The sequence below is a fragment of the Apteryx mantelli genome, chromosome 9 (genome assembly GCF_036417845.1).
Source record: "Apteryx mantelli isolate bAptMan1 chromosome 9, bAptMan1.hap1, whole genome shotgun sequence".
In the NCBI taxonomy this organism is placed as follows: Eukaryota; Metazoa; Chordata; class Aves; order Apterygiformes; family Apterygidae; genus Apteryx; species Apteryx mantelli.
Window position 1 is genome coordinate 7,049,926 of NC_089986.1, and position 19,304 is coordinate 7,069,229.

Genomic DNA, 19,304 nt, shown 5'->3' on the forward strand with positions numbered 1-19,304 from the left:
TTGCAAAGCACCAGTGCTGATGTCATTCCCTTGGAATGGGAAGGCCGTTGAAACAGTAAATACTCTCTGTGGCCAGAAGCTAAGTATTGAGCTGGACCTCTTCCTTTCTGCGAAGGAAAGAATGCAGAACAAACCTAAAATCTGTATTTGCAATGGGAAAATCTTAATTAGTTTAGAGCTTGTAGCTATTTCGAAACATTTACATACACAGCTGTTGTTCATGCAAACATGAAAACTATTCATGGAGACTTCAAACTTACCTTGAAAATGACAAGTATTTTTTTCTGTTTTTTTTTAAAGCTGTTTTTGGTTTTCAAAAGTATTGTTGGAAAGGTCTGAAAATTTATTTGTACTGTACGTGCAGGAAGGAACATAGACATAGGCTAGCAGAAGCATATAATAAAAGGCTTTAGTTCAGCAAGAATTAACACTGAAACTTTGTTAGTACCTAACAGCTGCTGGGAAAGTATTTCTTATTTTTCAGGGGCATTTACTTCTGGTAATATCTATGGAGTTTTGGTTATGACCCAAAAACTTTCGAGGGGAGGGGGAGATGATGATGATCGTAACACAAGTTTAGATGTGGTCTAGGTCTTACAGCTGACTTCTCTGCTACGAAAGGTTAACCCAAAACATTGGATCCAAATAACCCACAGCTTGTGAATGAGAATCTAATTTTTTAGCTTGGGACAGCTCTAATATCTCAGAAATGCAGGATAACTCAGATTTTTGTACTGTCCCTCAGAGGACTCCACTGAGTGTTCACAAGGAATTTATCCCCACCCCCTGCTTCCTCCTAGGATGAAAAAGTTTTGCCCTGGCAGATGTAGGGACCAGATGTTAGGGGGAAAAGTTAAAAGGGGACAATGACCTGAAGTGTTAGCTGGGTTCTTCCTTGACATGAACTTCTGTTCCTAGTGTCGGATACGGAGAGCAGCTCATATTGGCTGCTTGTCTCTACAAGTTTCGCTGTTAGTGTGGAGAGAGAGATACACAAAGCTTTTATTTGTTACTATCAGATACTCAGTGCTCAATTAGCTGAGGAAGAGATTAAAAGTAAATCAGCTGTCCATTAGTCAAGGGCGGTGCTGAGTAAGTGAATCATCCCCACCTACCCCTTTTCCCAAGCAGTCGTAGGTAATTTCTGTACCTGTGCACCACTGCATCAGTGACATCTGTGAGGTGCATGTGCTCCAAATCCCTGAATGTCCCGGTGAGCTAATCTAGCAGAACAGTCCTCTGTGGGTGATGTTTAAGAACAGTAATGAGCTAAGTATTATTGGAAGAGAAAAAGCTTTTCTCCAACTCTGTTATCAGCATAGAGCACAGAAGATGCCTTTTTCTCCCTATCACTTTCTATTTCAAAAGGACTTCTGTTCCATGTTGGCTTGGGAGAAGGACATTGAGCTTGACGCTTAATATATTACGGGAGAGGTTGGCAGGTAAGACCATATTTCTATGGAAGAAGGATTCGTGACAAGTCTAGTTCTCTGTAGGTTAGTCTAACTCAGGACTGTGAATAATCGTTTTTTTTTACTGAAAGGAGACCAAGCATCCATAGAAGCCTGAGAATTTTTTATGGCTTATGAAATGGGAAAGTAAGTGTTTGAAATACTATAAGAATGTAACGATTCCGTGAGCTACTTTCTCTCTCAAAACTGATGGCTTCAGTTTTGTTAACAAGTTTTTCCATGGGACAGTTTTGCACTTTTTTTTTGTTCGAGCAAGAGATTGGGTTAGGTGACCTCCTGATGTTTCCTTCCAAACTGAGTTGTTCTCTGATTCTGCTATACAAGTCATTCATTGTATTTAATTTTTAATCAAATATTTTACATTTGCTGTATTTTCACACCACATTACCTATTATTTAGGGGATTTTAATTTTAATTCAGTATAAGGCTCAAGGGCACGCACTGTCCTCTCTGTGTGGTACAGTGATTTCAAAGCTTGTGGTGAAAGATGCTTCTTAATATAAAATCTATTTTTTTCTTTGTTTTTGTAATATGATTCATGCTATTAGCAAATCAGCAACACATGATGCAGCTGGTCTGTACCTTTTAAGTGGTAGGTGTATGTGCAGTGAATGCAATGAATGAATGATCAATTGTGCCTGTCCAGTTTCATGTGTGATCACACAGGAGGTGTTCAACATAGGGGACATCTGACATAGTTGGTCAGCATATGTACATCATCTGATAGGTCTTATTCTTTAGAAAATGTGATGCAAAGCCCATCCATATATGTGTTATTGTAGTCATTATCTATGTGTCAAGCTGTCTAGGCTATGAGGATCAAATCTGATTTCAGTTATTAATTCTTCCTTGTATTCACACTGTCACCTTAGCTCTGTGGGTGTCCCATTCCCTCTCTACCCTCTACCTCCCCCATAATCTTTGAAGAAATCATCTCAGTTGTCTTCCAGGTCTGGTTTATCTGTGTGAACTTTTGTGGTCATAAATGGTCATAACTCAAGGCTACAGTGTATTTGGTACTCAAAGCTTTATCTTCTCAGCATGTTATGTACTTGGGGAGCTAATAGCAAAAATCTCCGTGCTAGGACTTTGATTCCTGTGCATTTTAAAAATTTATTTGCTAAGGATACCCTACTCCCTTAGGTCTTAAAGTCAGTTCCACTATTTGCAATGGTTTGAACCTTCAGCCCTGACCTGCAAGGGTCAGAGGGCTCAGTTACTGTACAAAGCGATCATTTTTCACAGGAGAGGGAAGTGAGATTTCTTTGGGCTTTAGCATTTATTTTCCTCTCTTACTCTGTGTGACACAGATAGCATCCTTGCTAGAAAGCAGAGGGAGGAGAGCAAATTCAGTCCACATGTTTGGGATTTTAGGTTGAGAATGATTCATGCTCAGCTTCTGGGGGTTGTAATTAGGGGTGACATAATAACCATAAACTTTCAATAGAATAGTAGCAGCATTTTGTTAGCTCTGTAACTGCAGAAGCTGCTTCTTATTAACATCCCTTCGAGATAAGCCTACAAGACCTCCAGAATTTCCAGGTCTGGATCCAAGCTTTTGTGGCTCAGTTCTGCTTCTCTCATAATATTGAGGGGAACCCTGAATTCTGAAACCCCTTAAACTTCGCTGACATTTTTATTTGGATCAACATCTTGACCTTTTCCTTAGCAGTTTGGGTCCATCTGTGTACTTTTCAAGTCAGTTTTATCTTATGCTGGCTGAATCCTGCCAATTTATACACTTTATTAATACGCTCTAAGGGTTATCTGCTGTGGAAAAAGACAGTCATGCAATCCTCTTGCTCAGAGTTATTACTGTTTTTTTTCTTTTTGGAGTGGCTGAGAGTGAAGGCATTCAGGAATGCGTGAAGCAGAGAGATCTGCCATTGCCACTCTGCACCAAGGTGCATTCCTTTAGAGAGAGATGGGCATTTACACTGGAGTTTTGCCATCAGCATTCAGCCACTTTTATTTTTTGGCATCCTAGCACACGGAATTTTTAAAAAGTAGGGATACTTTTTTAAAAGCAGGTCACAGACAAAAATAAAGACACGTTCTTCAGCTACAAGAAGTAGGTCAGGCTTTGGGGGGATCATTTGGGAAAGCTGTTCATCTGATCTTGCCAGTTTTCATTAATATTTTTTGTTTCCTGTGCCAATTTTTTTTTTTATAAAGAGATCCTGCTCATTTTGCTTTAGGTGTATGCTTGTTGTATTTGTCTGCTTTGGCGAGCAAACTTTTTTATATTATGATTAAAAGACAAAAAAATGTTGCTCATTTTCCATTAAGGAATACTCTAGTGGAAAATGAGGCCTCTCTCTATGCTGTGGTCCAAAAGGGATAAAGCTGCTCTGTGTCACCTCATTACTCTAAGCTCGTGTTTTACCTCAGGACATTTTGGGAAGGGGTTTAGCCTGATTCCACTGCTCAGCTGATCACTTTTGTAGCACCTTTTGTGCTCAAAAGAATCCAGCTAATTTTTGCAAACTATTTGACATCCTGTTCTTTAATAATGCTGTGTGTAGACCCCCGTAAGAGCTGCTACACCAGGCGGAGGGCTCAGGGAGGGAGGCGATTACGGCTTGTCCAGCAACAGAATTAGCCTGGCAAGAAATGACTACTTTGATAGTGGAGAGGCTGTTACAAGAGCTTTGACCAGTAAATGATAATCCCATTTCAAGACAGCTGGATGGTTAGTGAGCTGCTGTGCAGCTATTCCTGCATGCCCGAAATCTCAGCGCTCGGGATGGACACCCTGCTCAGCCGGCCAGGGGTTACTCGGCATGGGTGCAAGAAGTATGTTTGTCTTCTCCGGTAGCCTGGTGCTCCAGTGAGCAGGCAGATAGCCAAGCTTTACAGCTGATGGAGTAAGGATATATTTAGTTAACAAGACGGGATTAGGTTCAGCAGTAATTGAGCTGTAGAAACCCCTGGGCCTCTTCCACAGTCGATCTTTGGAACTAGGATGTTTTTGCTCTGTCAAACCAAATCTTGGCCAATAACACTGTTTGTGGAGGACACCCCTTGCAATAATCCCACCTTTCTGAATGGCTGCAGTTATGTGTCATTTCCTTCCCTCTTTGTTCTATGTTACAATTTTTTACTATGAATTTATGTAACTGTGTACATTAAATTCACAAAAGCAAAACAGTTGGTGCTCATGTACAGATAATCAGCATCTCTCCTGTTTATAACTTCCTGAAGGAATATTGATATAGGTGACATTTTTGTTTAATGTTGGTAATTTATTTTTCTTCCTATTTCTACATTCTCTATTTTACAGAATATGATTCAGAAACAAAAAGGGTTCAAGACATTCTTTCTGGAATGGAGAAACCACAGGTATGTGATCCAGAATTACCACATACAAGGAAAAAATAGCAAATACGATGAGTACATTCTGTCACAATCTACTGGGGATTTCACAAGGGAGCATCTCTGAATTTTTACTTGCTAGATTGTTGCCTGTGTATATTTTTATCTAATTCGTTTTGCAGGGATACAGTCAGTGGGTGTAAACTCTAAGCATATTCCATGCTTGTGGGAATGCATGGCCTCTGCCCGCTGCAAGAATTGCACCAGTCATCTGTTTACAGGAAGGGACTCTCAGCACTGATAGTGTAATGAGGACCCCAGCGCTGTGTAGTTGTGATGATTTACATAGCTCCTCTCCCCTTCCCTCTGGGTTTCATTTTATTTGTCATAAGCAATTTATGTCTGTAATCATGATTAAATTAAGTTAATTCTATTACTCAATGGCAATTATTATATTCAAATCTGTCTTAAGCAAAAGAAAGCACATGAATTGTAATGGAAATTCAATCGCTATGCAATAACCATAATGTTGGGTGTGACCCTAGTCAAGCAAGTTTTTTAATAAATCTGGTTATAAGGCCTTTGTGTGTGATGTTTTTCTAGTTTGTGTCAAAAGAAAAACCAGGAGGGTATTGTGGATCTAAATAAATAGTCCAAACAAACACTTGAAGAAGCAATTGCAACACAGTGGGGGAAACTTTGAGAGCCTCTATCCTTTGCTCTGAAAGCATGCAAGGCTTTTTCTGTTAGGCTGGAAGCCTAGGGAGCAAATAAACAAACAAAAAATTGGATTGTTAGAATGCTCTTATAAGGACCGAGTTCAGTAGCAACTGAACAGCTGATGGAAAGAAATTGTGCAGTGGAAGTCTGAAGAAGTGGTGATTGCTAAGATGCAGGAGCAGCATACCTGAGGGAGAGGCATGCGTGAGCAGAGGCTGAGGTCTTACTTATAGGATCTGTTCTCTTAAATGCTTTCATTCTAAATAAATCAGAACGGTGTTCAGTTGTAGGACTCTATTTCATTGCTTATAAAAGTGTCCGTTTTAAGTTAGGCCAGCCAGACCTAAGTCAGACTTACGAAGATTATAGGTACTAGAGGGCTGCAGCCCAAGTTCCTGTTTTCAAGCAGGAAAATTGCCTTATTTAATTTAGAAACAAGTGACAGTATAAAGCTGAAGACTGTAGAAAAGGATTGCTTGGGGAGGTCGGAAGGCTAAGAAAGTGCAGTTAGCACCAAACTATGCTGCTTCATTGCACAGCGGGTAACAGTCAGTGGTTCGTGTTGGGGACTACCTGGATGCTTCTTGGCTTGTAGAATGCCGCAGCTTGATGCCTTTTACAGAGACCCAGAGAGCTGACAAGAAAAATATGATAGTTCACATTTATATCTACAGAGGTAAGAAGAGGAGCTATTTTAGCTTTGCAGGATTCAGAGCTCTGCACAATTAGGTTCCTGGAAACCAGGGTGCTTAAAGCAGAGGGGAGCAAAAAGTACCAATAGAAAAAGATAAACTTCCTTGCACACTTTCAAAAGTAGCTGTTATAGGAATCTTAAAAAAAATAAAATTAAAAAAAATCGAGAATGTGACAAATGCTGGTTAAATGGTAATGACATTTAAGGAGAAGTTCTCGGGGATTTTCTGTTAGCCCCCCTGTAACTTTGACATTTGTGATTAAACTCGTATGAGTATCATATACCACTGACTGTTTTCAGTAATTATGTGTGTGTGTTTAGTATTATATATGATGGAATTATATATTATGTATAAGTAGTCAACTGGGCCATGTTTTTGGTGAGCCTTGTGTGTATGGAAAGAAGTAAAACAATGTATAGAAAAACGCTTGTGTGGAAAGAAGTGACAGAGTTTAAAAAACAGAAAACAGCAAGTTAGTGGCAAAGAGGAGTGAAGCTAAAAGAAGCTATTTGATTTTTTTCCCCTGTTTTTTTTTTAAACCGGAACCTCACCAATTCTCAGCATCACAGGCAAAGTAAGCATTCCCTAAAGCAAATACCTCCGCGGGGGAGAGAAGCAGGGAAGCGCGCTTGGGAAGGGGCCGAGGGCAGCACCATCGGGGCAGCTCGCGCGGCTGTGGAGCGGCTCGGGGGCCATCGCCCGCCCGGCGGCAAGGCGCGCGGCTGCCGCGGGCAGCGGGGCCGGCGGGAAGCGCTGCAGGTGGGCCGCCTCCCGCTCCGCTGGCGCAGTCCGAGCCGAAACTCCCATTTAACCGCCAGGATTTTGGCCTAAAACTGCAGGATTAGACCCCGAGTTTAAAAGTGAAATCTTGACCTAGTAATCGCCATGAATTCGCTTGACCCCCGGGCCTTTCAGACGCTGCCCCCGAGGGAGGCGATGAATGTTGCTTTCAGTGTAGTTCTCACACACACAATAAAGCTCCAGCCGGCCCGATGCCTGTGAACGCTAACCCGGAATTTAAAAGATAATGAAAGTTGTACAGAAACATTGTTCGGTACCTGAATGCCTGGGAGGACTGATATTCATCAGCCTTGTAACCTTATTAAAGTCGCGGAGGAGCTGGGATTCTTTCCCAGGGGCTTTTATAAAATAATTATTTACACCACCAAGTTTTGGTACTGTATAAAGCAGGCATTTACTGCGTAAACTGAGAAGTTTTCAGAAACTAATTAACTGTGCTTTTCAGCAGGGACCCAAACCTCCTTGTGGGAGAGTCTTTTGTTACTCCTTCGCTAAAAGGAAAAGCCAGCCCTGTTAAAATCAGATGCAGTAATTCTACGAGCTGATGAGGCAGGTTGTGTTACCTGGAGAGAAGCCCAAAGCTTTGCCTCCCCATCTACGAGGAAGTTTTCTGGTCAGTTGTGTTTTGGTAGGGTAGAAAGAGGGCAGCGTTAATGAACAATAAACTGTTTCTTACTTAGAGTAAAATCTTTATAGCTTAAAGTTGACTTGAATAATACCCTGAATGAGTGATGGCATCGGAGTCAATAGGAGTGGCATTAAACCTACCATCATGACTTTAGCTGCCCCGTTTTTCACTGTGTTGAGAATTCAAAAAGGGTGCTGGTCCACACCTGTTCAGCTGCTTGGCACCTCTCAGAAGGTGCTTGTCTTCCCAGGCGGGAGGAAGACGAATTGGAGCTGGAGGCACTGAGCCATTTTGTGAATTTTTGCTTATTTTCAGTTCATTATAATCCCATTTATTGAATATGCCCTTTTTCATTGCAAAGCGAGTGTTTTTTGCTCCATGTAGAAGTTGCTTAGTGAGGTTAAATGGTTGCTTGGCCATTAAATAAGATACTGAAGAGATACACCTCTGGTGAGCATGATACGACTTTGAGCCGCATAGTTGGTGAGCAGTAGATATACGTATCTCCAGTGGTACAAATAAGCCTGTTGTTGCTCTGCCATGCACAGTGCTGTTCTAGCCGCCTGTTCGACACTTAGCGTGTGTATAGTTTTGTGTTTCCTGACCCTGTCACACAGGCTGACCCTCGCTTGCTGCTACGCTTGGTTTGCGTACTCAGTACAGCTAAGAATTGTATTCAATGATCTGTTGTGTTTATTTGAAAAACTGCATCAGCTGTTGCTACGTACGTAATACCCCCAAAATAGGCCAGCGATGACTCTGAACCCTGTATCAGTTCCACGGTGTAGGTAGGTAAACACTGTGCTTAGGAGCTGTTTCTGACTTTTATCCCCCGTGTGCAAATGTGTATACACTAACTTAGAATGCTAACCTACCGTTTTGTAGGGTTTTCTAGTCTTATTTTAAGAAATGATAAAAGACCTTTTACAGATCGCTGGAGTTCATGAAAGGCCAGGGTTTTTGCCATACGCAGAATATATATACGTGTGTCCTCGTGAGTAGTCATAGAGAAAAACATTCCAATAGAACATTGGCAGGATATCATGCCTCGAGTTCCAAGCCCGTCTGAGTTTATGAAAAACAATTATGCAAGCATATTTCCATAATAATAAAAGAAACTGCGTGTTCATGGGTTGAGCTGGTAAATAGTAGTAATGTATGTTAAAAGAAAATTCATGTTTGGATCTTTTTATTATCCAGTTCTCTGATCTATATACGTTATATAAAGTGCAGATTTTTAGCTCTAAATATCTTTGTTGCAACTAAATTCATATATATATGTATAGATATACACACACGTATATATGACATTTAATTTTTTGTCTTATTTGAAACATTCAGAATTTTTGTCGATATCTAAGATCAGTTTTTGCTGGTCCAAATTTTGAAGGAAACATTGATTTCCTAGTATCAGAAAAATGCGACTAGAGCAAGAAATCCACTGAATATGTATACAAGGATTTGCATGTTCATATCTTTAATTAAAAAATGTTGCTACTGCTTAACTTCTTGTTTTACAACTTGTTTTTCATATTATGTTGAACAGAAGTTTTCTTTTTGGCAAGACTAAGTGTGCTGCAATAAATAAAAATCTTTAACTTTTGAGAGTACAGTATTGAAGTTAAGATGAGACACTGTGGTTTCACCTACTTGTCATTATGTTAAAAACACAGATTTATGACTTGCTTAGAAAGCATATGCTTGATATATCGGTATCATATACAACAGTTGGAGTGCTTTTCAGCTGGAAGCAATGTGTTTTCACATGGGAAGTTAAATATTCTGCAGTATATACATTTAAAGATATCCAGAAGTCTGACTTGTAAGCAAGCAGGCCTTAAAATCTGATATTCCAGCCCATTGCTAGGCTATGGTCTTACAGAATCCCAACCTGAACCTTAACAATTTCATTCTAAGCACAGTTATGTAGCAAACTAATGCTAAAATGCCAGTGCTAAATCATTAGTTGGTGGTAAGGTGTTTCAGATCCCTCAAGGAAAATATTGGAAATGTGTAGCTAAGCACCTGTGTCATTCTCCCTTACCCTCTTACACCTACAAAAGGACAAGGTTTTTCTTTGTATTTTGGAGAAATCTGTTAAAATGGTAAAACCAGTGTAATTTTGTGTGTAGAAGAAATTAATAAAGAATCTAAAACCTCATGATTTTGTTTCTCCTCATGGAGGCTATCTAAAAAAGTTACATTTGACACTGCACTTTTTTAAAAAGCAGTCATTTTCCTTACGAAAGCTGAGGAGTTTGTGGCAGAGTGCTTGGGGCTACAGAATATTCTCTGGATTTTTTTCAGAAGACTTGCATAAAAATTCTGTACTGTCTTTCCATGATAGCCAAAGTAACAATAGGTTTTTTTATTTCCTTTGAAGCAGTGAGTGGGGGGAAGGACTTTTTCTTTCTTTCTTTCTTGGCTTGATAACAGAAGCCTGTTCTCCTGGAAGCTCCTGTTCTGCACGTGCATGTGATGAAGGATGCTGCTGGCAAGGTGCCCACGGGCTCTCCTGTTGAGGCCTGGAGTCGCCCAACAAAAGCTGCACTAGGTTTAAGCTCTGTCAGTCTAGAGTTATTTGGAGCTGGGTTTCCAGAAGAATACGGCTGCACAGCTGGCCATGATATAGCTGTTTTGGTGATGGGGCTTGAGGCATTTTTCATTTTTTTTACTCGAAGGGAATTCTGGCCCATCTGCCATTTAGATTCCCCTGCAGAGCTGCACCCAGTGGTGACTACGGATCATAAATACCCTCTTTCTGTCAGGGCGTAAAGTGATTGATTTGGGATTTAATTTTTAATCGGCGAGTCAGACTTTTAATGTGATCCTTCCCTAGGCTTTCGAGTCAGTGTAACTTTGCAGATACTTGAATTATTGCAGCTTTGAGTTACAAGAAGGAACAGGATGACTAAAAATGCCATTGCTGGTTTTTTTGAGAATCTCACTAACAGAAGCTTTAGAAAAATAAGTGCGGACAAGAAAATCTATAGAATGAAGTCACTGCTCCTTTTATTTCCACTTGCTTTCTGATAATGGCCACAACAGCAGGGTACTTTAAAAATGGTGCAAGGAATACTTTAATGAACCCTTAGGCAATAAGTAGCCAGCTCCCTGTGGGCGTATGTATCTTTATATTCCTCACTTGTTAGATGTTTATTTATTCTGTGGATCAGTATTTTTGTTTTGTTGATGACCATTTTTAATTTTGCATTTCACCTCTAGCTCTTAAATTTCTTGCTGATTATAAGAAATTGATTGTGAAGATTCAAGCAAAAAGCAAATATTTAGAAGACAACCTTGTTCTTGAATTCAGAGTAACTAATGTTTCTTTTATAGGTTACAAATATTCAAGCAAGAACAGCTTTACTTACGTGGTCACCTCCCGCCGGCCTTTTAAATGCAGATAGACACAGCAATGGTTTGCCTTACACCTGTACTTATGAGGTTGCCTTATCAGATAAAGGGAGGGATGGAAAATACAAGATAATTTACAGGTAACAGTATCATTTTTACACTTGTCTTACTCTCAGTTTGTTTTCATTAGAAATAATCTCTCTTAGCTTTTCAGGGCCTACGTGGGCATCCCCGTCAGTTGCACAAAGAAGGCACGTGTCCCAGCTGCCTGTAATTCCTTCCTCTTTTCCCCTCGGATCCTCGCGCCCAAAGGGGCTTGCAGCGAGCTAGCCGAGTGCGTGGCACAAGGCCCCCGGTTGCCTTCCCTCTCCTGCCTCCTTAGCATACTCTAGGTCTCACGTACATTGCTGTCTCTCATTAGCGGTGAAAAGATTGCCATTTCTCTTGTGCTAAATATCAAAACCCTTTCATGTACGCCATGCAAGTAGGATGGTTGCCTTCCTGATGGACTGTGTTTTCTGTGGACTTCCATAATTAAGAACATTAAACCCAGTTCTTTTTGAGCTGAAGAGCAATAGGTGAGGGCTCTGCTGCTTCAGATTGCCTTTGATCGGCAGAGAAGGGAGCATGCCCACCAGTAGACTATATAATAAGCTCCACAGAAAAGTCTTGAATACTTGGCTGTTAGCAGTCCAAAGTAAAAATTCTTGAGGGATTTCTCTGTCTCTAATTTCAGTGATCATCTGAGCTTATTTTGTGACCAAGTACATATGGCGTTATACCTTTCTTTTTTGTTCTCTAATGATGTCTAGGATAGAAAATTGAGATGGCTATTGTGAAATAGCAAATCCTTCACAAATCTCATTCAGTAGAGTCCAGGTGGTACAGTATTTATGTATGTGACCAAAGTGTCTTCTAGGATGTCCTGTGAATTAGGGTATTCCTCCTGGATGCTTGAGGCAGCTCTGCACAAACAATCTTGGGTAATGTTAACAGAGAATACTAACCAGGGAAATGTTACTGCAATACAGCTATGTTTTTTCCAATATTCACACTAGCTGTTTTGAGCCAGTGTGAGTATCTCTATATGTTAATACATTGTGCTGAATAGACAATCTTTCTGAGCACTTAAAATGGGAAGGATGCTTTCTTGCACCTTTGGTGCTTGCTGGTGTAACAGCCAAATGTTTTCTTGCAGCTATGAAATGTTGTGCGCCTGTTTTGAAGCTGCAAGTAGCAATCTGTCTCCTGCTCCTCGCCAGAGTAGAGCCGTTAGCTTGGTGTGGTAGGCTCTCTCATAAGCAACAGTATTTATTACTGTAGGCAAAAAGTCCTGCAGTATGTTGAATACATTGTCTTTGCAAAGAAATGCACTCAAGCCAGGGAGAAAAAAATTCTGAATTTTTGGAGAATTGGACTGTATGGAAAACGAAGAGTTTTGGCAGGATTTCTGTCAGCCCAGCAGGTGTGTGCTTTTTGTTTGAAATAACACTGATTTTGGTCTCTTGTTTTTGAGACATCTCCCTATACTTGCCCATCTATCTATAAAATATTTCTTTATGCAAAACTGAGAATTTTTTCGTTTCCCATATTTCAGTAAAATAATGAATAAACCAAGCAGATACATGAGATGGTTATTGCTTTATTAAGCACTGACCCATACCATAACTGTCACAGCAGCAGCAATGCACGAGTCAGTCTAGTCTTTATTTACCAGCAGACAAGGCGAAAGGAAGAACAACATCCCTGACTATGCTGGCTACATTTGAAATTAATAAATTATGTACTATTGCTTCCTAGAATGTCTGAAAATCAGTTCTTCTTTTCTTGCGGTTGGGAGAGGTCTGGGTCTGGCTGTTTGAGGGTTAATTGCCTGTCTCTTTGCCATAGTCCTCACAGCAAATGGGCTTCTGGAAGAGAAAGCGAATGATCACAAGTGAAACAGTTGTGCAAGGAACTACTTTTTACCTGTGAGGTTTGATTCTCACTTTTTCTGAAGTAGTTTGAAATCGTAAATGTGCAAAAGTACAACAGTAATGTTGTATTGATTCAGCTCCTTTCAACTCTGAGAGGGTTGAAAAACACAATAAACTTTATATGAATATCAACGGATGTCAGGATAGCACCCATATAGTTAGCTGACTTTAAAAATTGGGATCATGGCTACTCTTCTGCTCAGGCTTTATAAGGCTTTCAAGAAACTGAAGTGTGTTGATAAATCGGTCCTGTATTCCTTACTATTATTGTTCTGTGATGGATTTTTTTTCTTCTTTCAAGTCGTAATATGTAGGAATCCCTAGTCACTGGCAAATCAATAGCTGCGCTCAATATGATGCTGTTCTTCATGATTTGTTTATGGTTTCTTTCTGCAGTGGAGAAGAACTAGAATATAACCTGAAAGACCTTAGGCCAGCAACGGATTATCACGTCAGGTGAGTTAGCGTGACTCTGAATGTCACTTAAATATAGTCAGCTCAAATATATGAGAATAAATGTGGAAATTTTTTATCTAACTATATGTAGTGCAACTCAAGAACTTAGTGGTCGCCTCTGCAGGATTTATTTCATGCCTCCTAAGTATTCTTTGATCCATTTTATCTCCGACTCAAAGTTATGAGAGTGCTTTCTGAACATGAACTTTTCTGTCATATTGTTGTTATTGCTAAAGTAAGAGTAAAAAGACATCTGTCTCTACCTATATTTCTGCCTATCTATATACATATGTATGTATATAAGTATAGCAAGTCTTGAGGTGCTTGGGTATGAAGTATAGGATACCTCAAGCCTGTTGCGAGGCAAGCAGTAAGGCTGGTGTTGGAACTGCTCTGTGTATTTTACAAAGCTGACTTGATTTTTCAAAGAATTTCTTGGAGGAACACCTCTCCTTCAAGTGCAACAGTAACACTAAGGCGAGTTCAGGTGTTAGAGCATATTTCTCTTGGTTTCTAGAATTGCGTTCATTACACAATTATTAACTATTAACACATTCTCAGTTTTGAGCCTTGATATTTTTAATACCAGCTTTTTATTATATGGTTTTGTTGCATTTTTAGAAGACTTTGCTTACGAACCAAGGCTTCAAATTCACATCCTGTTCACTTAAGCTCAATATCCTTTAAAAAATTCCTTTCACTCCTGTCTATTGTTTCCTTCTGTTTTTCCAGACAAGGGCTAAGTTTAGCACGTGTTTTCTCATCAAGGCTGCTACTGTTTGTAAAACTTTGGAAAACAAACACTTTGCTTCTGAGCTCTTTAAAAAAAAAAAAAAAAAGTCTTACTTTCTCTGATATCATAGCTTCTTTAGGACATTTTCTGATGGTCCCCTAAAATGTACTTTTCAAGGAGAAGCTCAAGACCATAAGTAATGTCTAAGTAAGTAAAGCACGCAGATTCAAGCAAGAAAGTTGTAAAGCACTGCTGAGCTTCCCGCTGTAAGCAACTGAGCTTAATTTCTAAAGCAAGCTTCAAACAGTAAAGTGGTAGTCATGTAAAGCGTACTGTTGAGATTTCGTGCAATTTTTAATGGCGCTCGGGGTACTTGCCCTATATCCTGGCTAACTTCCAAATCAGTTCATTCTGTCTACCTACAGTTCCCTGTGTTTTTCTGCATGTTTGCCAAATTATAAATCATTTGCAAACAGTTAGCAGTAACTTTTGTTTAGAAAGAATAAGTGACTGACAGATATGAAAGTCAGAGTTAAAAGCAGCAGCAGCCCACATTTGTAGTGGGAGAAACCAACATTTGAAAAGCAGACAGTATGTTTTCTACTACTTTTTTTCCCTCTGTTGAAACTGCATTATGTATTAACAACTCTGAAGAAATAAATCTGTTAAGAAATTTATGTGACCAGCAGTTACTCAGCAGATCATCTTGGGTCTCTTTAATCTTGGCAGCATCTCAAAGGGCTGCTTTTTTCACACAGATAAACTACTTGAGCTCATCGTGGCTGTATTAGGCCCTAGACACTTAGAACAACCTGCTTCACTATGAATCTCCATCCTACGTTTCTTCAAGTTGTTATTTTGGTAGTTACAAAGATGATTCCACTCACCTTTCTGAGGGCCTGTCAGTCCCTTTTACGCTTAAACCTTTAATCTTCTGGGAGGCCCCTGTTGCAAGAAGAATTCTGCTGTAGAAATTCCAGAGCCGCTTATTTCCAGGACACTTGTTTTCTTTCATTTTTCAGGAGTTTATATGACACCCCGTAGTAGGCAGCAGAGTCACAGTAATGAACATTGACAAGCAAGCCTCAGGTACCACAGCAGCTTCCAACTGGCAGAAGCAAAAATGCAATTTTCCGTTGACTTGCAGAAGATGTTCTTGTTAAACTCATTTTTATGTGGCTGTATTCCCCAATGATGTGTCTTTGACTCTTGGCTACACTGATTTCCGGACGCATGCATACGGTGTATCCAATTGCCAGATGCAGACTCAATTAATTAATTTCATTTGTTTTCACTCTTGACTGCTAACAGGAGACATATAAAGCAGCACTACATGATATTTCCACTGAGGGCAAGCAGCTCTTGTGAATTCCCCCCAAAGGTTTAATTCTATGTAGGTGGCCATTGCACATAAATTACTCTTATCTACTGAAAACAAATTAGAAATTGCCCTTTCTTAAACTCTGCATTCAAGTACACAATAGCTGCAGCCAGCCCCAAGGTCACTGTCTGGTCACAGTTTGAATGTTTTGTGAGTAGAAGACTTTCAACTTGCACTTTTCTTTTGCTGCGCAGAAAATGTGACAGGAAAAATAACATCATTAATTTTTCAGAGACAAGCACCTGATGAGGAGGTGCTCAAATATTGTTTTCCCACGTTAGTTTGCAGTATGTGCCCTCTTTTGCTGGTGTGTAGAGGATTTGCTTGAAATCAAATTTGCTTTGAAGATTTTTAGTTTATCGAAGCAATATTTTCGAGCTATTCCTATCACAGTGTTAGTTTTAGTTCACAGAGCTCTACTGAGTATTGACGCTTGAGAAGTGTAGGAGCAACTTGTACCTATGGAGGGACAGCAGCAATAACTATCGCTGAAAAGGGTACATGCAAATCAATTTTAAGTAGGGCATTAATGTTCACGCCTTGTCCTCGTGAGCTCACGCGTTCTGTTGTATGCTGAAGAGGACTCGAGCACGGTGCATGAAGTGCTGCCAAGAGCCACGGACAGAGTGGCAGAGACTTCTTGTGGTCGAAAGAAAAGATGATAACTCAGCTGCCTATGGGAGTAGTTGCACAAAACGCTGTAATGATCATCTCCTGCTGTGGATTTGGTTTTTTACATACTTGTACCGAGTGAAATAGAATAGCAATAGCCGCTGGTTTGTGAGAAATCTGTCATTAGTGGATGGTGTCGTGGATGCTTTGGGAGTCAAATACCGGGCCTGAGGCGGCACATTCTCATCTTGTAACCGTCAGCAGATTTATAACCCCTGCGAATGTGTGTCCTTTCCCAGGGTATACGCAATATACAACTCGGTAAAGGGATCCTGCTCAGAGCCAGTAAGCTTCACCACTCACAGCTGCGCTCCAGAGTGTCCCTTCCCACCCAAACCCTCGCACAGGACCAAAAGCTCCTTAACCTTACAATGGAAGGTAGGTATTGCTTGACTCAGGCACCCAAGGAAGGAGGGAGAAATCCAGTTTACTGGCATAAGCACTCGAATTAATTGGAAGGCGAGACAGCCATTTTTCAGTATAAGAGACTTGAACTTGCTGTGCTCTGATTAATACCTTCCCATGCGCTGACTTAACACATGACTTTTAAAATGTATGTGTTTCATTACAGTCAGCCTCTTCCCGTTATTCGTTAAAAGGTTGCCAAGCTGTGTGCAAACCCTCAGCTTTGGTTTCACTTCAGACTGTAGTCATTTGCCTGAGGGGGAAGTAGTTTTCTCTTATTCCCAAAATCGCCTTTTGTTTATTTTTGTTCTTAGGCACCCATTGATAATGGTTCAAAAATCACCAGCTACCTTCTAGAATGGGATGAGGTAAGTAGTAACTAGTTGAAATAAATACATAAATAAATGGCACTCAGGCTTTACAAGGATTTGATGGGTAAAGAAAAATAATTAAATACAGGGGAAACTAGAAGTAAGAAAATGAAATCCTGATGACATTAGGTAGAGATCTGGAAAGGCGAAAGGGGCAGTGAGGGGGAATATTTTTCATCCAGTGTGTTTTATGCAGAGACAATATTCTGCGTCTATATGCTTGGAATTTAACTTTTTGGTGCTCATTTGGTGTAGTTAATTTGTTAAGTAGCATTACTTGTTGTTTAATTATTTGCTTTGTGATGGATCTTAGAATTCTATTCATGATCTCCTTCTGGATGCTGGATAGGCACAGGCATACTGTTCCTGCCTCAAAGGAGATGAGGCGTGATCTTGCAGCCCTTTTTATAGAAAATGTGTTTAAGGTCAAAAAATTGTTGCCCTTTTCATATAGGCAACTGGTCCTCTTACAGACATAAAGGAAAATAAGTCTTCTGCCCCAAAGATCTTGCGCTGTTAAAATAAGCCGCATGCATTTGGGGAGAATGCCAAAAGCAAGAGATATGGAGAGTGTTGCTTGCTGGAGGTGGGTTTTGCTTATGAGTCCCCCCTTCTTCCTCTTTTAGTCACCCCTTTTACGTCCTTTCCATTGCACAAGCCATATTTCTGTGGAAAGCATGAGTCAGTGAGTATCATCTTTGAAGGAGCAAATATGTATTGGATGACAGAACAGGCTTGAGCAACATGTTTAAAAAGAAAAAAAAGGATGAGTGTGAAAGGGTGTTTAGTTGTACAGTCTGATAAACCTCTCCTGAGATTTTTAGTATTTTCAGAATAATATTTTAAGAGGAGTATTATGTTATGAATAGTTTTCCATCATTTCACTAGTAACAGGTTCCCAAATCGTTCTGCTACATGTTTGCCATTTGGAACTGCACACTGTGCAAACATTTGTTGTATGCAGTATCACAGCAAGTGGGACTTACATGATGAGAAACCCACTGAACTGAACTAAAATCAGACAACAGCTTAAGAACGGCCTGCTGCCCCGGTCTGAATAATGGAATGAAAGGTTGTCAATGAAAAAAAAAAAAAGATGGACTATGAGATCTCGGAAAGGAAATAAAATTTAAAAAAATCTCCAAAAGAATAGGCCAAGATAATCAGAGACATGAGCTTTAAAACCTGTTATACCTTCTGTGGCATCTTAATTGTGCAGTTTTTTCTCTTGCAAGGCTTCCATAATTTCCATGGGAACATAATACCAAAGAGGAATGAAGTAGTGGAAACGTGCAAAGGACCCCAAACTGCAGAGAGAAGGGAATTAACAGAAGGTTCTGTCAGAAGATCAATAACAAACCATTAACGCAAAGCAAATACTTTGGATGTTAATTTTGTCCACTTGCAACCCAATCAAACCCTTGAATTTATGTAAGACAATTCTAAAATGCTGTCGTCCTATAAAGCCTTTCATACTTAGTGTATACCTGGAGTCTCATTTTCGAGAAGAATTGTTGTTATATCTGTTTTTACAGGGCAGAAGTAATTTGTTTTAGGCTACCCCATGTACTCATAGAAAAAAAAAAATCCTTGTTCCCAGGTCCTCAGTCTAGCTATTTAATTACCTTGTTTTCTCAGTATCAATCCTGAAATTTGAGCTCCTAGTGGATAGCTAGCCAGCAAAGATGAAAGAATAATTGCCCTCCACAAATTTATTTGGTGCCTCTCCAATGATTTGACATGACGACTCCGGATCGAAATGTAATTGTCCAGTCATGAGATAGTTAATGAACAGGCCACAGGTGTAGCTTGTCTGAAGAGATTCTTACTCTGGTGCGAGACAGAAATGCCCTTTTGAGTTAATGAATGAAAACTTGATATTAAGACTAATTAAAGAAAGAAGACTGAAAAGCCCGGTTGGGTGGGCAAGGGGACTGTTTCGGCAGGCGCCCGTGCTAGCTGACTCTTTCCGACTGGCAACCTGCTCCGCTCACTTTTTCGTGTGCCTCCAGTGTACGGTAACTACCTAAGTAATGGAAGGTACGGCATCCAAGCACGAAAGAAAATTCCCTTGTCATGTCCTATACCCTCCAACTTGCTTACCTAAAATCGGTGTATGCAAAAGCACAAACTCTGTTACAATGCCGCACTCTGTCCTGGTGAAACCAAGAAATAAATACATCAGGGAGGAGGAAAACGCCTGCCAGGCAACAGTGAAAGCTCAGCCAGGTCTCAGCTAGAGCAACATTCATTAGCTACAGGGCAGAGGATAAAATATAAACACAGGGAAATCGGTGATCAGAAGGAAATTAAATTGTGCCT

The 19,304-nt window shown here is 40.1% G+C and overlaps 1 protein-coding gene across 1 annotated transcript in view; it reads left to right on the plus strand.

Moving 5' to 3' along the window:
- FNDC3B (fibronectin type III domain containing 3B) overlaps positions 1–19,304 on the plus strand; it is a 225,358-nt gene that overhangs the window by 142,160 nt on the left and 63,894 nt on the right. Inside the window, exons 7-11 of the mRNA XM_067301623.1 lie at positions 4,756–4,814; positions 10,971–11,128; positions 13,361–13,420; positions 16,446–16,584; positions 16,926–16,979. Coding sequence (XP_067157724.1) covers positions 4,756–4,814; positions 10,971–11,128; positions 13,361–13,420; positions 16,446–16,584; positions 16,926–16,979 — 470 coding nt within the window. The remainder of the gene's footprint in view (positions 1–4,755; positions 4,815–10,970; positions 11,129–13,360; positions 13,421–16,445; positions 16,585–16,925; positions 16,980–19,304) is intronic.